This window comes from Myotis davidii, unplaced genomic scaffold (genome assembly GCF_000327345.1).
Source record: "Myotis davidii unplaced genomic scaffold, ASM32734v1 scaffold415, whole genome shotgun sequence".
Taxonomy (NCBI): Eukaryota; Metazoa; Chordata; class Mammalia; order Chiroptera; family Vespertilionidae; genus Myotis; species Myotis davidii.
In genome coordinates, this window is record NW_006287951.1 from 6,651,613 (window position 1) to 6,674,189 (window position 22,577).

The 22,577-nt window shown below is 49.7% G+C and overlaps 1 protein-coding gene across 1 annotated transcript in view; it reads left to right on the forward strand.

The window, feature by feature from the left end:
- CLSTN2 (calsyntenin 2) overlaps nucleotides 1-17,531 on the forward strand; it is a 394,670-nt gene extending 377,139 nt beyond the window's left edge. Inside the window, exons 14-18 of the mRNA XM_006759844.2 lie at nucleotides 1,277-1,447; nucleotides 1,866-2,011; nucleotides 2,137-2,260; nucleotides 4,941-5,125; nucleotides 7,113-17,531. Of these exons, the coding sequence (XP_006759907.1) occupies nucleotides 1,277-1,447; nucleotides 1,866-2,011; nucleotides 2,137-2,260; nucleotides 4,941-5,125; nucleotides 7,113-7,304 (818 nt within the window). The 3' untranslated portion in view covers nucleotides 7,305-17,531. The remainder of the gene's footprint in view (nucleotides 1-1,276; nucleotides 1,448-1,865; nucleotides 2,012-2,136; nucleotides 2,261-4,940; nucleotides 5,126-7,112) is intronic.
- Nucleotides 17,532-22,577: the final 5,046 nt, after the last annotated feature.

Below are 22,577 nucleotides of genomic sequence, written 5' to 3' on the forward strand. Positions count from 1 at the left end.
CCTGGCTTAAGTGTATATTAATGTGCTTTTAGACTTTGCTGATGATACGTGAAGCCATTGAGATTGGCAAGCATTTAAAAATTAAGCATCTGAAAGTGCTTATAATAACAGCCATCTAGGGAGAGGGAACGATACTTTTGATATCACAAAAAATATATACTTATTTAACATAATTCTCATCTTTAGTGAATCCTTTTTAATTTCTATTTTTATAAATGTTTTATAATGCACAAAGTATATTAGTCTTCATAAATAAATAAGTACACTTATTTCAGTGATCTCAGTTCACACATTTCCATGAACAAGCTGCAAGATCAAAAACATTTGGAGACTACTGGCCCAGAGGTGAAGAGTTTACCAACTGTGGAGTCAGAAAGTCATGGTTTCTGTCCAGCTCCTCCCCTCCTATCTGTGTGATCCTGTGTGAGGGGTAATGCACTCTACCCCTCATACCTTCCATTTCCCATCAGTAACATGGAATAACAACAGCACCCCCTCCAATGTCTGTTAGGATTTCATTTGCATAATGCCTGGTACGTAGCAATCACTCCATACATTCCAATCACTTTCATTTCAAGGTGAAGTTTTAAGTTAGTACTGCCAGCCTGCCCAGCATTCAAATGCTCAGACATACCCTTGGGGAATTTAGGGCCCAAAATAATCAATCAGGGCCAATTTACCTAAGCATTTAACTACAGTAACAGTTTCGCTCCATTCGAGCCATGTGTAGCAATGCTGCTCCATGCCAGGGCCTGGGCTGGGTACTGAGGTCTCATCATAAAAAGTGCTTCTGCCCCTAAGGACCTCAGAGTCTACTGGGGGCGACAGATACACACCACGACCACCTGGAGAAAGCTGCATGAGTGAGTGGGGAGGGATGCTTCACTCTGGCCTCAAATGAGAGCTGTTGCTTATTGAGCACCTACTATGTGCCCGACACTGTTTCAACCCTCTCAAGATCCTTGCCCTCTTTACAGGTGAGGGAATTGAGAGGCAGGTATTTCTCCAACACTGCACAGCTTCTCAGTCGCAGCACTGGTATTCAGATTCACATCTTGACGACTGTATTCCTGTCTACACACACACTCATGCTGTCCAACCTTAGGAGCTGCTGGACTTCCATCCCAGCAGTGGAGGTTGTACCTAGGGCTACACACCCTCTTCTGACCCAGCCCTCACCTGGGGTGCAGTCACAGAGGAAGGAGATGATGCCTAATCTTCCTCTGCTGTCTGAGTGGTCCTCACGCCTGTTTCCCTGGTGTTGGTCTCCCCGCAGCCCCCAAATCAGCAGTCTTAGAGGAAATGCTTCACAACTTAGATTTCTGTGACATTTTGGTGCTGGGAGGGGACTTGGATCCAAGACAGGAGTGCTTGGAGCTTAACCACAGTGAGCTCCACCAGCGCCACCTCGACGCCACCAACTCCACGGCAGGCTACTCCATCTACGGTAAGCACGCCCAGCCCCTTCTCCTGGTGGTCTCCTCCTACAGTGGCCTGGTCCAGGGAGGCACTCCATCCCCATGGTGTCAGGTGGGGGTCCTTGACCGCAGAGCATGGACTTCTGGCCCTTCCTTTGTGAGCTACTCCAGCATTTTGAGAACCTGGACCACATCCCCACTATTGGGAGAATCTCCTGTAGAAACAGATATTATAGCAACATTTGGCAAGTGAGGCCACACGTTGTGGAAATCCTGTGGGTCTGTTTCATTAGCTCCTTAGAACTTTTGCTTCAATACGTTGTCTGCCCCTAAATATCTCAAGCTCTCAGCCTGGCCAAATTCAGGAGACGGACCAGCCCCCGCAGCTGCAGCCTGTCTCCCCGTCTCCTTCTCTGCCTGTTTGAGACAGGTGTGGTCTCTTGGCAGGCGTGGGCTCCATGAGCCGCTATGAGCAGGTGCTACGTCACATCCGCTACCGCAACTGGCGTCCGGCTTCGCTCGAGTCCCGGCGGTTCAGGATCAAATGCTCAGAACTCAACGGGCGCTACACCAGCAACGAGTTCAACTTGGAGGTGAGCGCACCCTGCGGTTGTAAGGGAAGCCCAGGCTCATCCATTCTTTCCCTCACGTATTCGGGAGGACTGCTGCCACTGGCCCACCTGCCACTGGTCACCAGCCCCTCTCCCTCCTCGCCCAGGTCAGCCTCCTCCATGAGGTCAGAGTCTCGGACAATGAGCACGTCAACCACCTCATCGTGCAGCCTCCCTTCCTCCAGTCCATCCACCACCCCGAGTCCCAGACTAGCGTCCAGCGCAGTGCAGGTACGTCACCTGGCAGGAGAGACCTCAGGACAACAGGTAACTCAAGACCATCCACTAAAAAGACACTTAGGGTGCAGCAGGCATGGGTGCCCAGACCTGAGGGAGGGACCTGATAATGGGGAAGCTGTGGACCCTGGCTCTGAGGCACTCACACAGCCTCCAAAGGGAACTGGTCAGGTAAACAAGTTACAGACAAACGTAATAACAGAGGTTAGTACAAAGGACTGGGGTAAAATTTTGCAAATCCTCTTATTTTTATATTTTTTAATCTTTATTGTTGAGAGTATTACAGATGTCCCCCTTTTTCTCATTGCCCCCCCTCCACCCGGTTTCCGCCCTACCCCAGGCCTTCACCACCTACTGTCTGTGTCCATAGGTAGGATCTCGCCCCAACCTCCCTCCCCTTCCCTCTGAGATTTGTCAGTCTGTTCCAGGCCTCTGATTCTATTTTATTCGCCAGTTTATTTTGTTCATTAAATTACTTGTTCGTTTATTTTTAGATTCAATTGTTAATAGCCATGTATTTGTTGCCATTTTATTCATATTTTTTTAAATCTCCTCTTCTTCCTCTTCAAAGAATACCCTTCAACATGTCATGCAATACTGGGTTGGTGCTGATGAACTCCTTTAGCTTTTTGTTTATGAAGCTCTTTATCTGACCCTCAATTCTAAATGAGAGCTTTGCTGGGTAATCTTGGTAGTAGGTCCTTGCTGTTCATTACATTGAATATTTCTTGCCACTCCCTTCTGCCCTTGTGTAGAGGTGTCCTGTAGGGCTCAGTGGCTCAGTCTCCCCAGTCACCTGAGCTGGGCACTCTAGGTACACCCTTGTGTGAGCTGTGTGCACAGTCTTGTAGTTGAGCCTTGATTGCTGTTGGCATCACTGGGAGGAGTTGACCTCCAGGCTAATTGGCTGTGAGGACCAGCTGTGACTATAGTAGGAGAGCTGCTGTGCAGGGAACACCCCTGTGGAGCAGGACTTGATTCAGTGGGGCATTGGTGCTCACTGAGTCTGCCCCTTGAGTGTGTTGCTTGTGGATGTGTAGAGTTGGAATATGCTATAGTCTGAAGCTGTCCACTGGGCACACTGGCTCTAGGGCCTCCAGGGTGGTGCAAAGTCAGCCACTGCCTGGGGCCCCCCAGCAAAAGCTACAGAGGGATTGTCAGACAACTGCTATTTGCTATTTGTATTGGGGGTGCCCAGGCGAGGCCCAGCTGTGAAGGAAGGCAGGCTGGTGCTAGTGCCGGGTCTTGATTGATAGGTTTGGGGCACACTGTCACCAGCTGCAGCTTGAGAGATTTTAGCAAAGTCTGAAGCCTGAGCCAGGACAGGCCATTCTTATGGAAAAGCTGCTGCAAATTGGGTGGAGTGGGGTTCCTGGGAATTCCCAGTGTGGGCCAAGCTGGTGGAGACTCAGATATGGCTGACAGCTCTGGGACCAGAGAGGTCCCAGCACAGGAACAAAGACCCCTGTCTGGGAGAAAGCCGCCCGAGTTCCTGCCCCGATGCCAGACTATCCAGTTCCTCCTCGTATGTATCTAGGTCCCCCAGAGCCCAGTGCTAGAGCTCAGAGGGCATGAGTCCAAGTACATTCCTGCATTGGCCTTTAAAAGGAACAGCTGGGTCTTCAGCAGCCTGTGTCACTGAGCCCCAATCCCTGCTGGTTTTTACACCCCGTAGTTTTGAGGACTTCTCTTCCCAGCTCTGAGACCCTGAGCTGGTTGGCTGGTGTGTGCTGGGACCCCTTGCTCCTCACAGGCGGCCTCCACAGAGTTGGTCTTCCTCTCCACCCCTCCTACCAGTCTCAACGTGCTTTCTTCTTTACTTCTCTAGTTGTAGTATTTCCATTCATCCAGCTTTCAGATGGTTCTGAATGATTGTTCTGTATTTTAGTTGTGATTAAGTTATTACATATGTGTCCCTATCCCCACATTACCCCCCACCCCCTGTTGTCTGTGTCCATTGGCTAGGCCTCTATACTTGCATATAAGTCCTTGGTTGGTTTCTCCCCCTTATCCCCACCCTCCCCTCTGAGGTTTGATGGTCTGATCCAGTGGTTCCAGCCAAGGTTGCGAACCGTGGTCTCATCGATGCTTCTGTCTCTGTTAGTTGTAATTTTGATGTGTTGTGGGAGGTGGCGAGAACAGGCATTTACCTATGCCTTGGTTCTGCAAGTCCTTTTAGGTCCAACTCAAAGCCACATTCTGTATGAGGCTTTCTTTGAACCCCTTACATATGCTCACATACATACACATGTGCACCACACTGCAAAGTCCCCTACCTGTACTCTGTCCCAGCACTTGCCATATTGTATTATTACTGTGTTGTTCCTGCTAAACTCCATAGTACCTGGCTCTCAGTGAAAGCTTTCCTATAATTTGAGGGGGGAAAGCAAGAGATAGAAAAGAACTTGCATTTATTGAGTGCCTACTCTGTGCCTATGTGGAAGTGCACATAGATCATTTCATTTGCTCCTCACAACTACCCCTGGGATAGGAATTCTTAAGCCCATCATTTGGATGACGAATGGGAAGCCCAAAGAAAGGTGCTGACCCAGAGTTCTACAGCTGGAAAGGGGGAGGGCAGATTTTAGCCTCTGCATGGGTGTTTCACGCAGGCTCCATGGTGACGTAGAGTGAGCGAGTCCTCCATGTCACGTGGATTCCTTCCTCATTCCAGTGGTCCCGAGCATTGCCACGGTGGTCGTCATCATCTCCGTGTGCATGCTAGTGTTCGTGGTGGCCATGGGCGTGCACCGGGTCCGGGTCGCCCACCAGCACTTCACCCAGGAGACCGAGGCTGCCAAGGAGGTTGAGATGGACTGGGACGACTCTGCGCTCACTATCACAGTCAACCCCATGGAGGTAATCCTCACACCAGGGCGGGAGCTTCACTAGGATGCTTCCCCTCCACCCTCTATCTTTCTTGTGCCAGAAGCCCTGCCCCGTCTTACCCAGCCCCCTCGGCCTGAAAGGACCATCCTTTCCCATCAGCTGTACTCACTGGTTAAAAACATGTGAATTGCTCTCACCCTGCAAGCAGAACCAGACATTTCTGAAGGCGAGCAGCCATGTGGTGTCTATCGGTTGCCACCCCCGTTAGATTTAGCTGGGAGCTAACACTTAGGGACTCAGTATTGAATTTTTGATTAATTAACAGTGCAAATTAAATGGCTTTGCTCCATGCTGCCTGCAGAGCTCATTTAAAGGCTCAGAATAGGTTAAAACAGAAACACAACATTAATAGCTGCCATTTATCGAGCCCCCCATTATGCCAGACACTGCACAGCGTGCTCTCTATGCGCATTCTCATTCAATCTTCCACCCACCTGTGAAGTCGGAGGCATCACCCTCATCTGCCAAGGCGCAAACCGGCTCGGAGAGGGAAGTGCTCACACCCCCATAGCTGGCAGTGGTGGTGCCATTTTCAGACTCCAGGTTGCCGGATTCTAATGTTCAGATCTTGCCAGTTAGCCAGCAGACCCCAGAACCCACCCATGAATGTCCAAAGCCCCTGCTCTGGGCATATGAGTATCAAGGGAAGCCATGGCATCTTGCCCGTTAGTCTGCCCGTGGGCACTGAGTGGAGGTGGAGCCACTGAGACATGAGAAGGTTATCCAGGCCTCATCCTCAGTGTCCCCCGCAACTGGCCTTATGCTCTGATGTTAAAGCCTCCCAGTCGATGTGGCTCAGCACGTGCAGTGGGTCATGCTGAGCCACCACTGTGGAGACACCAGCATCTCCACCCTAGAAGAGCCGAGCCCTCGGTGTGGGAAATAGCCACCAATCCTGGATCAGTCTCAGTACCAAACCAGCATGTGCCTTCCCAGGGCTAACCTGGTGATGCCAGCAGTCAGTGAAGCCTGAGTAACGAGAGCCGAGGGGGCTGGAGGTTCAGGGAAGACTTCTTGGAGGAGGCTGGCTTAAGGGAGGCCATGAAGAATGGGTAGGATTTGGGGGAGGCAATGGTGGAAGTGAAGACACTCCACAGATGGGATGTGGCCAAGGAGGGGCACATGTCTTTTATGGCCGGTTCATCAAAGCATACATCCAGAAAGACTTGGCTAGAATCACAAAAACTGGGGGCAGCAGAGATAGGACTAGGCCAGTGATGGCGAACCTTTTGAGCTCGGCGTGTCAGCATTTTGAAAAACCCTAACTTAACTCTGGTGCCGTGTCACGTATAGAAATTTTTTGATATTTGCAACCATAGTAAAACAAAGACTTATATTTTTGATATTTAGTTTATATATTTAAATGCCATTTAACAAAGAAAAATCAACCAAAAAAATGAGTTCACGTGTCACCTCTGACACGCGTGTCATAGGTTCGCCATCACTGGACTAGGGACTCAGAGGGCGAGGGGCAAACATGAAAAATGAGGGCCGTGAACTTTGTCCCTCCCAGAGGAACACTTTTGAAGGGAAATACACCTGAGTCTTGGCTCAGATGACCTCCTGCTCCTGGAGACATTACATATCTACCTGAGGAAGAAGGACAAGCTGAACAACCATCCTCTCACTGAGAAGCAGACACTGAGGACTTGGCCAGCTCACGTCAACAGGCCCCAGTAATGCCAGAAAACAGACGTGGGCCTGAAAGTCTCACAAAGTGATGTGTGGAACTGGCTGAAAAGTCCAGAGTCTAAAACACACGCCTCACCTTGACCTCATGGCCTGGAATTAGCTGCTCTTTCTTGTCTGTGTCCTCGGCCCTCTGCTCTACCTTTCACCAGAGGACCTCCCTTCCAGGCCCACGGGTCAGCAGCAAGTGGAAGGGATGCCAAGGGGCCCTACATGTGGCCTCTCCGCAGCCCCTGACCGGCATTTCCCTTCTCTTCCCAACTCCCAGAAACACGAAGCACCAGGACACAGGGAAGATGAGATGGAGGAGGAAGTGGAAGAAGACATCAGCTCCAGCAGCAGCGACTCAGATGCCAGCGACGAGGAGGAGGTGGAGGGAGGGGCGGGCAGGGGCAGACAAGGGCAGAGCGGAGCCAGGCAAGCCCAGCTGGAGTGGGATGACTCCACCCTCCCCTACTAGCGCCCCTCCTTCTGTGCCCGCCCACTGTCCCTTTTGTAAGCCACAGCTAATGTATGTGAGTCTATCACTGTCGCCTCCGATTTCAATGACACTCTGGGCAGGTCTTCCCCAGCCTCCTGGAACCCGCCCTTCATGCGTGGGCACTCCCGTGCCCCAGCCCTGGGCTGGTTCCAAGAAGCCCAGCCTCATCCTCAGTGGGGACTTCGGGGTGGACTGTCCTGCCACGCCCACTGCTCCTGCCCCTGACTCCCGGGTCCTGTCATCTGCAGAGTTCTGCCTTTGCTCTTCTCTGCAGTCACCTCCCTGGGCTCCGTGTCCCCAAGACCCTGGGGTTCCAACTCACTGTGTGCACCAAACTCAGTTGTCTCTCCACACAGACCAGCGGGTTCTCCTTACCTGACTCTTCCTTTAGGCAGGGTGGTTGGACTTCACACACCTGAGATCTTGGTCCTCAGCACTTTAAAGGGAAGTCCTTGCTGAGGCGGGAACTAAGTTCACAGGGAGAGGCTCCACACTCATGCACGCACACACGCTCCCCAGTTTGCAGAGCCTTTCCCTTTGACCTACCTGAGACCATATAAGCGTATGTGCAAAGTCCAAAACCAGGGCCACCAGGCCTGGTCCCAGCCAATGCTCTCTGAGTCTGCCTGCCTGGGCAGCCGCTGAGACCCACATGACTTCCCTGCTGGGGGCTCCCACCCCATGAAACCACGGGATCCAGGAAGCATTCCACACAGACCAACATCTGTGAAAAGCCTGCAGCCAGGGATCAGAAGGGCTGACGGGGCACCACCATTGGGCTTCATGGTGGACACAGATCTGGGAGACAGGGCAGCCCCAGGTGGACAAGGCTCTCGCCACCCAGTCTTAGGATCCTTATCCCCTATGTCACACTGGTTTGTCTCTTAGGAAAACACATTCCTCTTGGATGTGTTAGAACAAGCGTGAACTGCATCAAGTCTAAAGCAAAAGTTTGAAAATTTAACTGCTAGGAATTAGAAACATTTGCTATAATAGCTGCTTCATTTTCTTTCCATTAAAAATAAAGGAGCAGCACTTTGGGTGGAGGGCAAATATAACTGAAAACCTAATTTCTTTTTTTTAATAAGGAAATCTCTTCCATCTCCCTCCTAACATGGACACCTTGTGGGGAAAACTGTTGCTATAGTAACTGGTCTGGGATCTTTTGTGGCCAAGAGAATAGCAGGCAAGAAGTAGGGCCATTAGAGGACGTCCGCGAGGCTCGGACGTCTCGGGCTTTGTCCTCGCATATGTGATCTGTCCCTGTCCTCCCAGTCTCCTCCAGCCCACTCCATATTGGCTTGGTACAGGCACAGGTCCCTTGTCACAGTGGCATTCAGATTCAAAAGTTCAGAATCTGTTCATTCTAACATCCCCCGCCCCCATTGAAACAGAGCTCCTGACGCTATGTCAATGTCCTCTCATCTGACCTTCACCCAGTGAGGACCCACCGTAAGCCTTTGCAGCCCCTGATTCCAGAAAACATCCTTTATGCAGCCCTTTCCATCGCCAAAAGTGCTTTTTGCATCTGTTCCTTCCTCTGAGCCTCGCAATAATTCTGTGGTCTCTGCTGTCAGGCACATTTCCATTGTGAGTAAACAGAGGTTCGGAGATTCCAGCATCTTGCTTAGAGTCATTCAGAGAGTAGACTAGACTGGACTCTCCACTTTCCACTTCGGGTCCAGTGCCCACCACCCTGATTCTACGTCTGCTCATCTTTACCCAGCTAACTGGCATTGCTAAGGACCTACTATGTGCTGAGCACTCGCCCAGCAACAGTGGGAAGGAATGGAGCTGAATAAGAGAAGCCCCGGGCCTCAGAGGACTTAATGGTGGCAGAGTAAAGCTAAAGGGCATGGAAATGATACAAGAGGCAGATGCAGAGGGAGGGAGAGAAGTCACAGGAACAAGAGGGACACGTCCACAAGCTCAACCAGCGCTCTTATTTTCCCTTAGGGAGAAACGCTGGCAGGAGTTTGGGGTTTTATATTCATTGACTGGAAACAGACACCTCTGTGAATTCTCCCAACCAAACAGCCTTTTCTCCCCTGCTGTGTCCACACATCTACAGGGAGAAAGCCTGTAGGACTGCGTAGTCCTCACATTACCCCCGTCTCCGGGTGGCTGTGTCACTCATTCATGGCCGAGTGAGCGGTCTGGGACATGTCAAATCTGTGGGGGAGGGAGCAAGGGATTGTGGCACTTGGCTAGGGAGCAGAGTCATGGACTAGACTTACATGCAGAGAAACAACAGGTCATCAAAGTCCTTTCCGTCAACACCTGCTGAGAAAAGTCACACTGCGCCAGTTCAGAGAGGAGGCACTAGAAATGGTGCTGCTGGGTCAAAGGCCATTTGTCATGTCCCCAGCACCCTACTCATTACCGCGGTGAGAACAGGAAGGGGCGGTTATGTAAAAGCAACAGAAGTGTCAGGGATTATCCAGGTGAGTGGCGAGTAATGCCACTTGCCCTCCACCAGATACTCTGTCCACAGTGGAAAAGGTCATGGTCAAACCAGCAATTCCCAGTCTCTCTATGCTGGCACCCTGGAACCAAACTGCCAGGTGACCTGCACACGCTGTGACCTCTCATCCAATGTCACCAGTGGCAGATGCAGCCTTGAACCCAGGAGGAACAGCTGACTGGTTTGGCCAGCCCATTGCTTGTCTTTCCAACTCCACCATCAGGCTCTGCTCTCTGAAGCTTGAAAATAGGCTAATGATACCTCTCCAGTGGTTCAGGTGACGGGGAGGAAGAGGAGGAGGGGTAAGAGGTTGAGAGAGAAAAGGCCAGCACAGAATGTATTGCCCTAATGGAGTAAAGCAAGCAAGGAGCCGGCCACCTGTCTTAAAGAATGCTAAAAGTACATATATTCTTGTAGGTATAATCAAAGGCTATAAATCTGACCAAAGCCCAAATTCATCTACATAACAAAAATGTGACTTCAGTGAGACCTTTTTCCCCATCACTTTCCTGAATATACTCAACCCCATCCAGCAGGCATAGGCCACACATCTGCAAGTAGCAAGGCGGTACCTGAGCACCGGGACCCTCCAGGGAGCGCGCTCCTAGTGGGGAGCAGTGTTCTTTCTCCTCTTCTGTACGTAACACGTATGGCAGCGCTCCGCAAGCTTTATCTGTAAAGAGCCAGAAAGGGACTATTTAGGGGTTTGCAAGCCACGTGGTCTCTGTTGCAAGTATTCCCCCCGTCCTTGTAGCATGAAACCAGCCACAGACTTTGCTTAAACAAATGACTATGAACACATTCCAAAAATAACTTTTATGAACACTGAAAATTCAGGCAAATTTAATTCATATTATTTTCACATGTCACGACATTTTATTGTTCTTTTCATTATGATTTTCAACCATTTAAAATTGGAAAAACTTTCCTGAGCCGACGGGCCATATAAAACCGATAAGGTGGCCAGATTTGGCCCTTGGGACGTAGTGTGCACACGCCTGCCCTGCGTGTGTGGAAATGGCTATCTTAGACCGTCCCTTAAACTACTCAGTGGCCTTTGCCTCTAAAAGGAACCACAGACACACCACGGTGTCTACTTATGCTGTTTTAAAAGTCTGTCCTAAAGAAAATGAAAGCAAAAAAACACACGTTACTTGTTGAATTGACTCAAATGCAGGTGAGCATTTGAGCTGAAGGCCCTGGGTCCAGGCACTGACTTACCACTGAGCACTAACCCCACTGAGCTGAGGGCTAACTCCCAGGCTCATGGCCTTTTCTGCAAGAGGCAGCCCATCCTGACTTCTAAGCGGGAGTGTTAGTTATCTCAGGCTGATTTCCATTTCAGCCCAGCTCATGCCATCGCTCTGAAAGTGATTCTAAAGACTTGTGACTGTTTGAATCAATAGGGATGTAATCAGTAGAGAGCCCGACCCAGCACACTTCAAAATAACAGTATTCTTGGCTCTATGGTTCAATATTAGCAAGAGGAAGAAAAAAAGGGCTTCTTAACCATCCCTCGTTTAAATGAGACACATCACTTTTTTAAAAAAAAAAAGTGAGGGAATGGTTCTAATTCTTTGAAAGGATTGACCAGTGCAAAGTAGATGCTTTTCAAGTAAGATCATCCTCAGGCCTCTGGGAGACCCTCAAAGCCTCCTGCAGGGTATTCCGGTGGGCTTCCCGGCGGCACGCGCTCTCTATCTGCCTCAGATGTTGATCGAGGCTGACAAGCCAAAGCCCTGGGCACAGTTTAGTTTTCATGGAACTGCTTTCCCTTGCCCAGCTTTAGGCAAAGGAAATGAGCAACGAAAGTGTGAGGTCGGCTCCAGCACCTTCAGTTCCAGGTCTTTGTTTGCGTTCCTTCATAAATGTATTCTGTGCCTGCTTTAAGGGTCTTGCTCTAACTCCTTTTGGCACTGGCTGCAAAGGACAGTTGGCTTTGCCAGGGCTGTGGATTTGAAGCCACTCTTGACTTTCCCGGGGAGATAAAAAGGGACAGAAGAACTTACCTCCACCAGCACCGCAGAAAGCTCTCCTGCATTGCCTGTGAGCTATCAGTGAACAGATGGGATTCTGTGTTTGCAGCTATGCTCCATGTAATTCAGCAAATCCTTCCTGGGCACCTGGGGTGTGCCAGGCCCTGTGCCAGACAGAGGAAGAGAGGAAGAGTTAGGCATGTCTCTGCCCATAAGGAGCTCCTGGTCTTGCAAGCTGTTGGGACGTTTCCTTTGCAGTGTTAAGGGGCTGTCTAGGGGGAGTCGGGACTGTTGGGGACAGAAGTTGGGGGTGGGACCAGGTGGGGTAACTTGCTTTGGCCATTCTCCAAAGCCAGGTGGTCAGTGTAATGCTGGGAGCCCTGACGCACATCGCTGGGCCAGCTGAGGCGCTCCCCGGGGAAGCAGGCCATGCTGCCCTGTGTTTCAGACTCATTCACGGGGTTGAAATAACTTGGCTGAGAGTCAGTGACACTAGGCGGGAATTAGGAAGGGTGACCAGGTCCAGGGCTGGCAAGACCCAAGGCCAGAAGCCACCTGACAGGAAGGAGCAGCTCTGAGTCCCCACGTTGTAGCTGAGGAGGAAAAGAGGACCCGACTCCCGAGGACCTTTTGGGGGTTCACACTGGACCCTGTGGAGCAGAGGCTCTGAAAGCGCGTGCCTGGGCGGCAGCAGCAGCTCCACCAAGACCTACTGAGTGGGAAATCCCGGGGTGGGGCCCAGCCATCCGAGTTTTAAGGAGCTCTCGGGTTCTGATGCCCACTAAGGTTTGAGGACCACTGACACAGGATGAGGAGAGTGACTTAAGCTGGCTTTGGGAAGAAAGGACCATTAGCAAGATAAAACGCTCAACCACTAGTGTGGTGAGGAGAGGGGCCTGCTAGGCTCCAGGGCACACTTCCGGAGGCGGGGTTTCACAGAACCCTGGTCCTAGTCCCAGTCCCAAGCCTCCCCTTGGGCAGGACCCGCTTCCTGCTGGTCTGGCCCCTTTCCTCCTGGCAAGGCTGTCGTGAGGCCACCCAGCTCCCTCCTCAAGGGCTGCACTTTAGGGGAACAATGAAGCTGCAGCAATGACCCTGCATTGCCAGGAGAACTGCTCTCTGTGCTGCTGGAGCCTGGCAGACTGGGCATGGTCACCTAAGGACACTGCAGGTTGCTGCAGTGCTGCTCCGTGTGTGACGGGACTGGGCACACAGCAGCATCACCCAGGCACTAAATCGGGAGGAAATAAATGGCTTCTCTTGGAAGGGCAGTTACTCTTCCTACTGAAAGTAGGAAACCAAAACCAAAAACAAGCTTGCAGCCTTTCCTACAGACAGTCGGTCTTGGCCCTTGAATTTCTAAGACCAGACTCCGCCAATGCCCCTTTTCCCACTGATCAGATACCCAAGGTCGACCAATTATTGATTTAGTCTTTTGATTTATGCTTTAAAGTAGGAAGCTCCACAAGCCTTTGGGAGAACTAGTTGGTGCTCAGTCATTTACAACCGACTGTGGTATAGCATCTGTCCTCGTATGAGGATTTCTGAGACTGGGAATCAGAGGACCGGGCCTTGGGGTGGACGAACTGGGCAACAAGGGGGGCTGAGAAAGAGCCCAGGCACATGGCCTTGGATAGCTTCCCCTGCTATGTCTACTTCCTGAGAAGCCCAATTCCCTCCAGAGACACATTCCTGGTCCTCTCAGCAGTCGCCTTGCCGAGTCCTCCCACATGCCCTTAAGGACACCTCCATTTTCCAGCCCAGCTTGGAAAACAGCTTCTGATTAAATGCCCAGCCAATCTCCTAAGACCACAGAGATCATACTAACACCTCTCTATGAGATTAGAATATGCGACAAGGACTAGGGCTTGCCAGTTGCTGGTGAGAGAGCTTGGGAGAACCTAGAGGGGCAGGTAGAGTGCCGCTTCATGCCACTTAGACCCAGAAGAGCTTCTTCCTCACAGCCTGGCCTCTGTGAATTCTCCAAAGAAACATTATTTTCCCCAAGATCTTAAGGCAATTTCATGTGTTTCCCTGAGGTTAGTCATTTGTTGCAGAAAGCCTGCTGTGGGACTAAAGGATGAGGGACGGATGTCAGGCAGTGGACGGAGAGCCCTGTGCTAGAGCTGGGAGCAGGATGGGCCCTGTTCTGGTCGGCCTCCTGGACCCGTGTAGTCAGGTAAAACAGGGAGATGTATGGACCGAGGGTGAGGAGCTCAGACCCAGCCAGGACACCAGATGGAGTGAGTGGGTAGTGAGAGGACATTTACTGGGAAGGCTGGGCACAGGTGAGACATGCATGGTGAGTCACTAACAGACCATATCAGCCACTTACATGTCAGAAATGTGCAAAGAACCATGTCCCAACACCAACTAGTCCCTCCCCTCCCAAGAAGCAGAGAGGAGCTGGTACCTCTGCACCCCCAAGGTGACATCTCCAGAGGCAAGGACCTAGTCCACTAGAATTTTCAGTTGAATGAAATGGAACCACAACTGTCTCAGGAACCTGAGAGGTGTCTGACGGGACCCGTAGAACTCATGGTGATATGAGGCAAATGTGACTCCCCAACTACTGCCTCCTCTGCTACACATGCCCCTTCCTCAAGGCAAGACTGACTCCTCTATCACAGCACCCTGGTGTCTAGCATGGCACCTGGCCCATAGCATGTGCTGAATACATGCTGAAGTACATGGAATGCCACAAATCCCTTGACCTCAGTGAACGGACAGGGTGTGAAAAATTAAGATGCTCCAATGCAGAAAGATGCCTTCATCTTTTCTCTTAATGCGTAAGTCAAGGTCCTTTATGAAATCAGATGGAGGAGGAGTAGAAGGGCAGTGGGTAGAAGATAATCCTGCAAACAAATGGGAAAGGTATAGGAGTTGGGGTGTTGGGAGAGTGACCCTCCCAACTATGACCAGTGAAAGGAGCCCCTGAGCAAGGAGCAAGGGTTGATGGGCCTTGATGAGCCCACTTGCTGTGCCTGTCAGCCATGGGCAGCATCCCAACTGAGAGAAAGCCTCCATCTGTTAGTGACCCCAGCCCTGAGCTGCTCTCCAATCCCTTCCATCAGATTCTCTGCAGAGGAGATTCATCAAGGTGAAGCTCAATTCCCAGTAGACTAATGAAAAGAGGACAACAGACGTGCCAAGAGCCAAAATGCAGACGGTGTATATTAATCACAGGCAACAGAAACATGTCAGCTTTAATGTCTGCTTGCTTTTATCTTGAAATGAAAATGCATCTCTGCTGCCCAGACCCTTTTTTCTGATCATTTCAGAGCAGAAATGGGAAAGCCACACACACACACACACCACAAATGTTGAGGGTTCCTTTCTCCAACAGAAAGAGCTATCATTTATGAGCCCATAGGTCGTATCTTTGTGTAAAACCAGAGAACCAACCCCAAGTCTCACCTACAGACTCCAGTCCCTGTGTGGAGAAGGGAGGGAAGGGATGAGGAGGCATCTGCCTTTGGGAGATGAGGGGCTCTGCTTGTGCCTCTGGGTCAGAAATGAACATACTGTGCACATCACCCCTGGACACAAAAGTGCATTGATCTTGGTCAAAATGGAACCCACCCCCACCCCCAAGCTCCCTGTCTCAACTGCAAAGGAGCATCTGATATGTGGGATTAAGAATCGGTCATGTTCATCGTCACTAGTAAACTTCAAGTGGTAGAAACAAGGTGAAAGCTTTTTGGAGGTCAGGAAATTAGACTTTCAGAAAAGCAAGAAAAACATGGAGGTGACTCAGAGTTGGAGAGGGAATGTGAGGCTGGAAAGGAATGAGAGTAACCAGAACCCCCCCTCAGCCAGGAAGCCAGAGCACCGCTCCATCTTGAAAGCTGCATCTAAGTGTCAGCAGACTTTGGGGTGTGTCTGGTGATGTGACCACAGAGGTGGTCAAATCAACTGCTTCTGAAGTCAGAGCTGTAGGAAGATGATTTCAGTTCTAAGTGAAATGGTCATGATGGATCAAGCCACCTGATTGCTTCCAAGCTGACCTTGGTGGCTTCCAAAACAGGTGTCTGGTGCCCTGAGCTAGACAGGCTTGGGGGGAGAGTGAAGAAAACCAGTTGGTGAGTTTAGAAAAGAAAGTGCATGTGGAAGTTGGTTGTTTTCAAAGGAATTTGTAGATATTAGAGTTGGTATGTTATTGGCACGGACATTATAATGTCGGTAAGGTCATATTTGGAGTGACTTGGTGGTGCTTTGTTTGGAATATTAGTTAATGTATTAAATATAAATTATTAGAGACAAGTAGGCTAAAGGCAGCGACATATATGTGTCATGTGCATATATAGTGGAGAAATAAGATGTAGAATGAAGATGTCAATGGTCCCAACAAAGTTTAAATTCTTTAGAAGCACTGGTTTGGAGGGGATACTTTTTCATATTGTCGTTGTCTACTTTTAGCTCTCAAAGCTCCGGGAATAGTGCCTGGCACATAATAGGAGCTTAGTAAGCATTTGGAAATTGAAGGCCCGCTTGTCACCACTGGGTAGATATTCAATAGTATCATCAGACCCTAAGTTAAGTGAGCCACAGAGAAGCTCGGCCACATCCCCTCCCCTGATCATCATGACCTGGCTGAGGACAAGCCTCTGTGACTCACAGATTCGGCGCAGTGTCCAGCCAGCTGTTAGTGAGCAGCGACAGGACCTTGCACACAGTGGGTTCACACCACTTAGACCACACCTGCATCACACCCCACAAGCTGTTTCTACAGGGAACCGGGCTGAGGGCTTCCCTTCCATCACCTCTGCCATTCCCTGGTGAAATGCTGTTGAGTTTTGCCAACTTCAGGCACAATTCTGCAACTAAATGTGAAGGTCCTGAGCTCAGTCAGTCTAACAGGTCCCGTGGATGCCTCTCTCAGCCCTTACCTTTTCCCCTGTCAGACGCCACCACCATTTAGAAGTCTTGATCGGCTGTTGATCCCCAGCTGCCAACCACAATGTGTGTGAGAAAGGTCCGAGATAAGGAGGTAAGCCTTCTCGCTCTGAGGTGTTGATACTGCAGCAAAGAAGGACCAGCAGCCTCATTTTGCAGAATCACCTCCAAACACTGTTACCATCTGGGCAATTACTGCCAGTCTGGCCAGAGTGGCTCTGCAGTGGCTGGGGGTGGGCCAGTGTGTACCTAACACGCGTCACATTTCTGAGTACTTCCACTTCCTCAGAGAGTGAATCATTTTAGTCCAGAAAATGCATTCATTTTCCAACTATACTAGTGTGTGTGTGTGTGTGTGTGTGTGCGTGTGTGGCCAACTCTGGGACATCTTGTTAGAAGGACTGTCCATATTTACGGAATGTTGACTCTAACTTCAGGAGAGCACTTACCACCTTGTCCCGTGAAAGAGGTTGCCCAGTGCCAGCAGACCACAGAAAATGCCCTCTCCCTGACCACACCCTCAGCACCCGCCCCTCCCTAGTGAGCTGCCCTGTCCAACTCAGGCTGATGCAGAGCGAAGGCCGCTAGGAGTGTATGTACACAAAGATATAGGAAGAAATAACCATCATCATGGGAACCTGCTGGGCTTCTTCCCATGACTGTGATCTTACCCTTGTTGGAATCTCAAACGTTAACTTTCTAACAATTAAGATTCTTGCTGTTTCCAAGTAATTTGTTAAATGCTATTCAACACAGATATTTATTTTCAGCCTTGGCTTGTAAATGCCTACAAACTGATTCATGTTGGTGGTCATTCTGACACTTTCTGTGAATTGGTGAATAAATATGATTTTAGAGTTTCACAGTAAAGATGACCTCTGAGAGTTTTTATTCTTCAGCATATTTGATGACGTGAGATGATGAGAACTGCATTGAACAGTCAACATTCCCTAGGACTCTGGGTTGGGGGGGTGACATGGAAAGTTGGCCCCTATCAGGGCACCCGGTACACTCAGAGCTGAATTCCGAAGCAGTGTAACTGGAGACCAATACAAAGACACTCCTAATATGTTTGCTTTGCCCCTACAAAGGGCTGCAGCTCTATGTGTGCGGTCTTGATTAATCCCTGACGTGGTAGTTATTGTGCCTGAAGTTGGCAAAACATGAAGAAGATGAGATGCAGAGGAGCTGGGTGATGTGGAGGGCAAATGGGACCGAGTGGCTATGTTTCTCTCCAGCCCATTCCTTCCTGCTCCCCCATACTGGCCTTCCCTTTGTTGTGCTAATCATTATTAATAATATGCACTTTATTTAGCTAACTAGGTGCCTGGAACTATGCTGTGTGTTATGTGCAGTATTTTATTTTAATCCTGCAACAGTCTTATTAGATTTATATCTCATGTACAAATGAGAAAAAGCACAGAGAGGGTAAGTAAATAATCCTAGGCTACAGAATGCCAAAGTTCAGGGTTGCTCAGATTTTTTACCCATATAGCCACTCCAGACAGCCCACTTCAGATCAGTCCAAAAGCAAACGCCTATATTCTGTGAGCCCCGGGATTATTATAACTACGGGGCTACTTGGAAGCCTTTCAGAGGGAGAGCTCTGGGTGCTGACACAGTGCGGCCACATTGTAGAGACTACAAACCTCACCAGCACTTTCAATGGACACAGGCCCATAGCCTAGACTCCCAGGGTCCAAGAGCATAGCTTTCTGACTTGCTGAGAGCCCTTGCCCACTTCTCTCTTCCCTAAACAACAAAAAGTAGTCCCAGGAGCTGTGTATTAACCTTGAAATTCCTTCCTCAAGGCTACACTGTCAAACCTTCATTCCTGTTCTACCCTTCACTCATCTCACTTTACCCTTCTAATTACCACCAACATTTACAGTCATTCAGTTACTGTACAATAATGTCCTGAGTGTCTACTGTTTTCTTGGACTAAGATAAACACCACACACACACACACACCTGTAAATACTCCTATACACACATACTAGCATATATCTGTGGTCTTCTATTTTCATGATACTTTAATAAAACCACTACTCGTCATAGCTCCACTGTGTGACAACCTCCCTGTGCTTTCCTTTCCTCATTTATAAAGTGGTAACAACGGTACCTTCCTTAAAGGACTGTTAGGATAATTAAATGAAGTAATTTCCATAAAACATAACCCTTTAGGCATGTACTAAATAATTACTGTCACCACAACTAAGACCAATCCTCTTCCAACACGCCCTAGCAATGGATCAGCCCTTCCTTCATCTACTCATTCATTCATTCATTCATTCATTCAGTGGTTCTGGGGTCTAGCCTCCACAACATTCTCATGGGTGGACTCTACCTTATCTCCTCAATAGGGACGTTTTCAGAAAGAGGGGAAATGGAAAGGGCAGAGAGATGTACAAGGATTGCTGAACATTGGTGCTGGATCTCTAATCCTTCCTTCAACACCAGGAAGAAAGCATCTTTATCCCATTTCATAAGTGAATGAGTTCCAGGGAAACTAGGTCTCCTGTTGGGGTCACACGGCTGGTGAGTGGCAGAGCCCAGAGCCCTTCACAGAGGTGATTTTCCAAATACTGTGCTTGTTGCTGAGCCCGATGTCGGCCCCCATCGCTCGGGAATAGCCAGCCCCAAAGAGTGAACAAACAGAGTGAGCAGGTGCCAGAGCCAGTGACAGCCCTGTTTTCCTTTTTAGCACGAAGGGCTATAACCAATTCCCAAACATACCAGACAGGAACTGAGAAGCCCTGGTTGGACAACTACAATTCCAAAAATAAAATGAGTTTAAAACAATGTAAAACAGACAGAGCCTAAAAAACCAGCAGGAGAGCAAAATCTATGGAAATATGCACCTAGAAACAGGCAAATGTGCTTCCTCTCCCAGAGCAGTGACATCGGAAGGCTGACCCCAAGGTCTCTGTTGACCTCCATGTCCTGGAATCTGTGATGATCCTGAGACTCAGAGAAACCTGAAGTTTCCATTCATTCACCTGTCTATTCTTTGCCCAAAGATGTTCCAAAGGTTCTTACTTGGTGCCTCCTGTGAGCCACACACTGTGCTAGGCACCAGCTCCTGCCCTCACTGAATGGACAGCCCAGTGGAGGAGAGAAGCAATTGTCAGATAATCCCATAAATAAATATACAATTACTATGAGCACTCTCAAGGGGGCTCCCCTGAAATCCTGAACATCTATAACACGATGAATTGCCATAATCAGGAAGGTCAAAGTTTCCTTAAAGAAATGAAGATTGAAGGAAGATAGAGAAAGGGGAGGTTTCCTGGTCAAGGTTCTCAGTTGCAATTGAGAAAGTCGCCTTTAACCAGCTGAAGATAGCAGGTATTTATGGGCAGAATCACTGGGAAGACTAGGGAATCTGAGCTGGAAAAACCTCTCAGCAGTGCCTTCCCCAGCAGAAATGAACCGAGGCATGAGTACAGATGTGGGCTGTACATCTGGAAGGATCTCACCTTGCTCTCTCCTCTGTTTCCTCATCTAAAACTTTCACTCCAAAATCTTCCCGTGATTCTACCTCCTGAAACATCATGTCTCATGGGTTGAGCCACCAGATAAAGAGTGAAGTGGACATGGGGATATTTCCAAATAGGCTCAATTTTGGTCAATCAAGGTGATGCTACTCCCCTGTTCAAATTCCCCCGAGAGAGCTTCATGACCTCAAGATCAAGGGAACCCCACTGCATGGCTCATGACATGGTTAATGAGCTGTTCACAACCTACATACACAGACATGTACCCACCACTGCTTCCTGCATTCCAGACCTCATCCACTTGTCCATCAGACCTCACCGAGCACGGAAGAAGGCTGCTGGCAGTTGAGTTGTGAGCCCAAGGAGCAGGCTGGTGACGGGCAGCCTCAGCCTTCTCTGACAAGATGTGTTTAAAAATTTGAAAAACTGCATCATGTATTTTCCTTCCATGAATAAATGATAAAGTAACTTCACTTTATTAAAAGATGTCAACCCTGTCACCTGGTTCTAGCAGACATTGACCCAAACACAACCTGAAGCATGCTTCTTCCACCACAAGGTGCCTCTGACTCAGAGTGTGTGTGACAGAGGGACAGAGGGACAGGCTGCTCACTACCAGGAGATACTGGCGAGGGCTTTCAACCCGTGTGTGTCCAGATGCTGGGACCAGTTTTGCTGCCTAGTTTCCTCGACTCACGTAGGTAAGAAAAGAGGAACTATGGTGTGTAGACTCAAGGATAAAGGTGGGATCAACGAGGTGAATTGAAGAACAGCCGCTTTTAGATAAGAAAATCAATTTAAGGTAACAGTTTCGGAACTGTGTGAGGCTGGGGAATGCGCTCACCTTTAAGGCAACCTGGGCTGCTACAGTCAGAACCTCAGGATCATTTGATCTGTACACAGTGAAAATCTTAGCCCAGGACAGATGGGTTTGGATGCATTCTCCCTGACGTAAGCACCACCACCCAGACAGGCCTTGGACAGTGCCTGCTACTGGGCAGCCACTACAGCCAAAGTCCTGCTGCCACACCTGAGACCCTGGGATCCCCACCTCCAAAGGTGCACCACGCCCGCAGCAGTAAGTGCAACCTTCCCCCTCCCCAGCGGCAGACCTCCGACATCGCATTTGCGTGTCTCCAGCTCGCAGGTCTCCGAGGCACACCACTCCATAACTTCTCTTAGGGGTCACTGGGAGCCCCAGCTGGGTGTGGTTTTGTACAGACATAGGTGCACTGCCCCCCAGTAGAAATTCTGAATTCCCTCTGCCTGAATAACTGCCCCCACACACCCAGCTGCGCAACTTCAGCGCCAGGGCCCCTCAGAGTGAGTCAGAGCTCAGTGCCCGGCAAACGCACTGCCACAGTTGCTCATTCCCCCTACTTACTGCAGGTGCTCCTGTGTGCCACCACTGGGAATGCGCCTATCCACCACAGGTGCATCAGCAACAACTGAGTTTCCCCACCCCACAGCTGCAGAACTCAGGATACTACAGTTGCATGCTTTTCCAGCGTGCAGGTCTCCCAAGACCACTGCTCCACAGGCAGCCCTGGGGCCGCACTGTGAGCCCCGCTGGACACACGCTTAAACAAACAGGGGTGCACTGCTGGGCTGTAGAAACGCTGAATTCTCTCTTCTAGGATACCTGCCCACAGACACTGCAATCCAGTGGCTTCAGTGCCAGGGCCCTTCAGAGTGTGTCAGTATACCCCGCTGGCAAGCACACTACAGGTCCCTGTGAACTGCCGCTGGGATCGCATGTATCCAACCAGGGAGGCAGCAGCGAAAGCTGAGTCTGCCCACCCCACAACTACAGAACTCTGGACACCAGTCACGCCTTTCCAGAATGCAGGCCTCCGGAGCCCCACCACCCCAACAGATGGTTCCTGGGTGCCACTGTGAGTCCCTGCTGGGAACACGTGATTTCAACCAAGGGCAAAAGATAGCAAAAATTGGGACACACCCTCCATGGCTGCTGACTTCTAGACACCTCAGTTGCGCCTTTCCAGCCCGCAGGCCTACATCAAGAGAACCCATATAGCTCAAGTAGGGAGCTACACTAGACTACCAAGCCCAGGAGACTTGAGAGGTCACACCAATAGCACTATACCCAAAAGAAACTGGGTAGCAAAGCAATCGGAGCTATAATTAAAACATTACAGCAAAACATGGGAAGACAAAAAAGCAATCCACAAAGGAAAGAAAAAAAGGAATCACCAGAAAGGGAGTTAAATGAAATTGAGGCTACTAACTTATCAGAGAAAGAATTCAGAGTAATGGTGATAAGGATGCTCAAACGGCTGGATGACAAATACACACAACTCAATGAGAATTATAAGGAGCTGAATGAGAATGTCACCGACATGAAAAGGAACCAAGAGGAAATGAAGATGACATAGCTGCAATAAAGAACACAATGGAA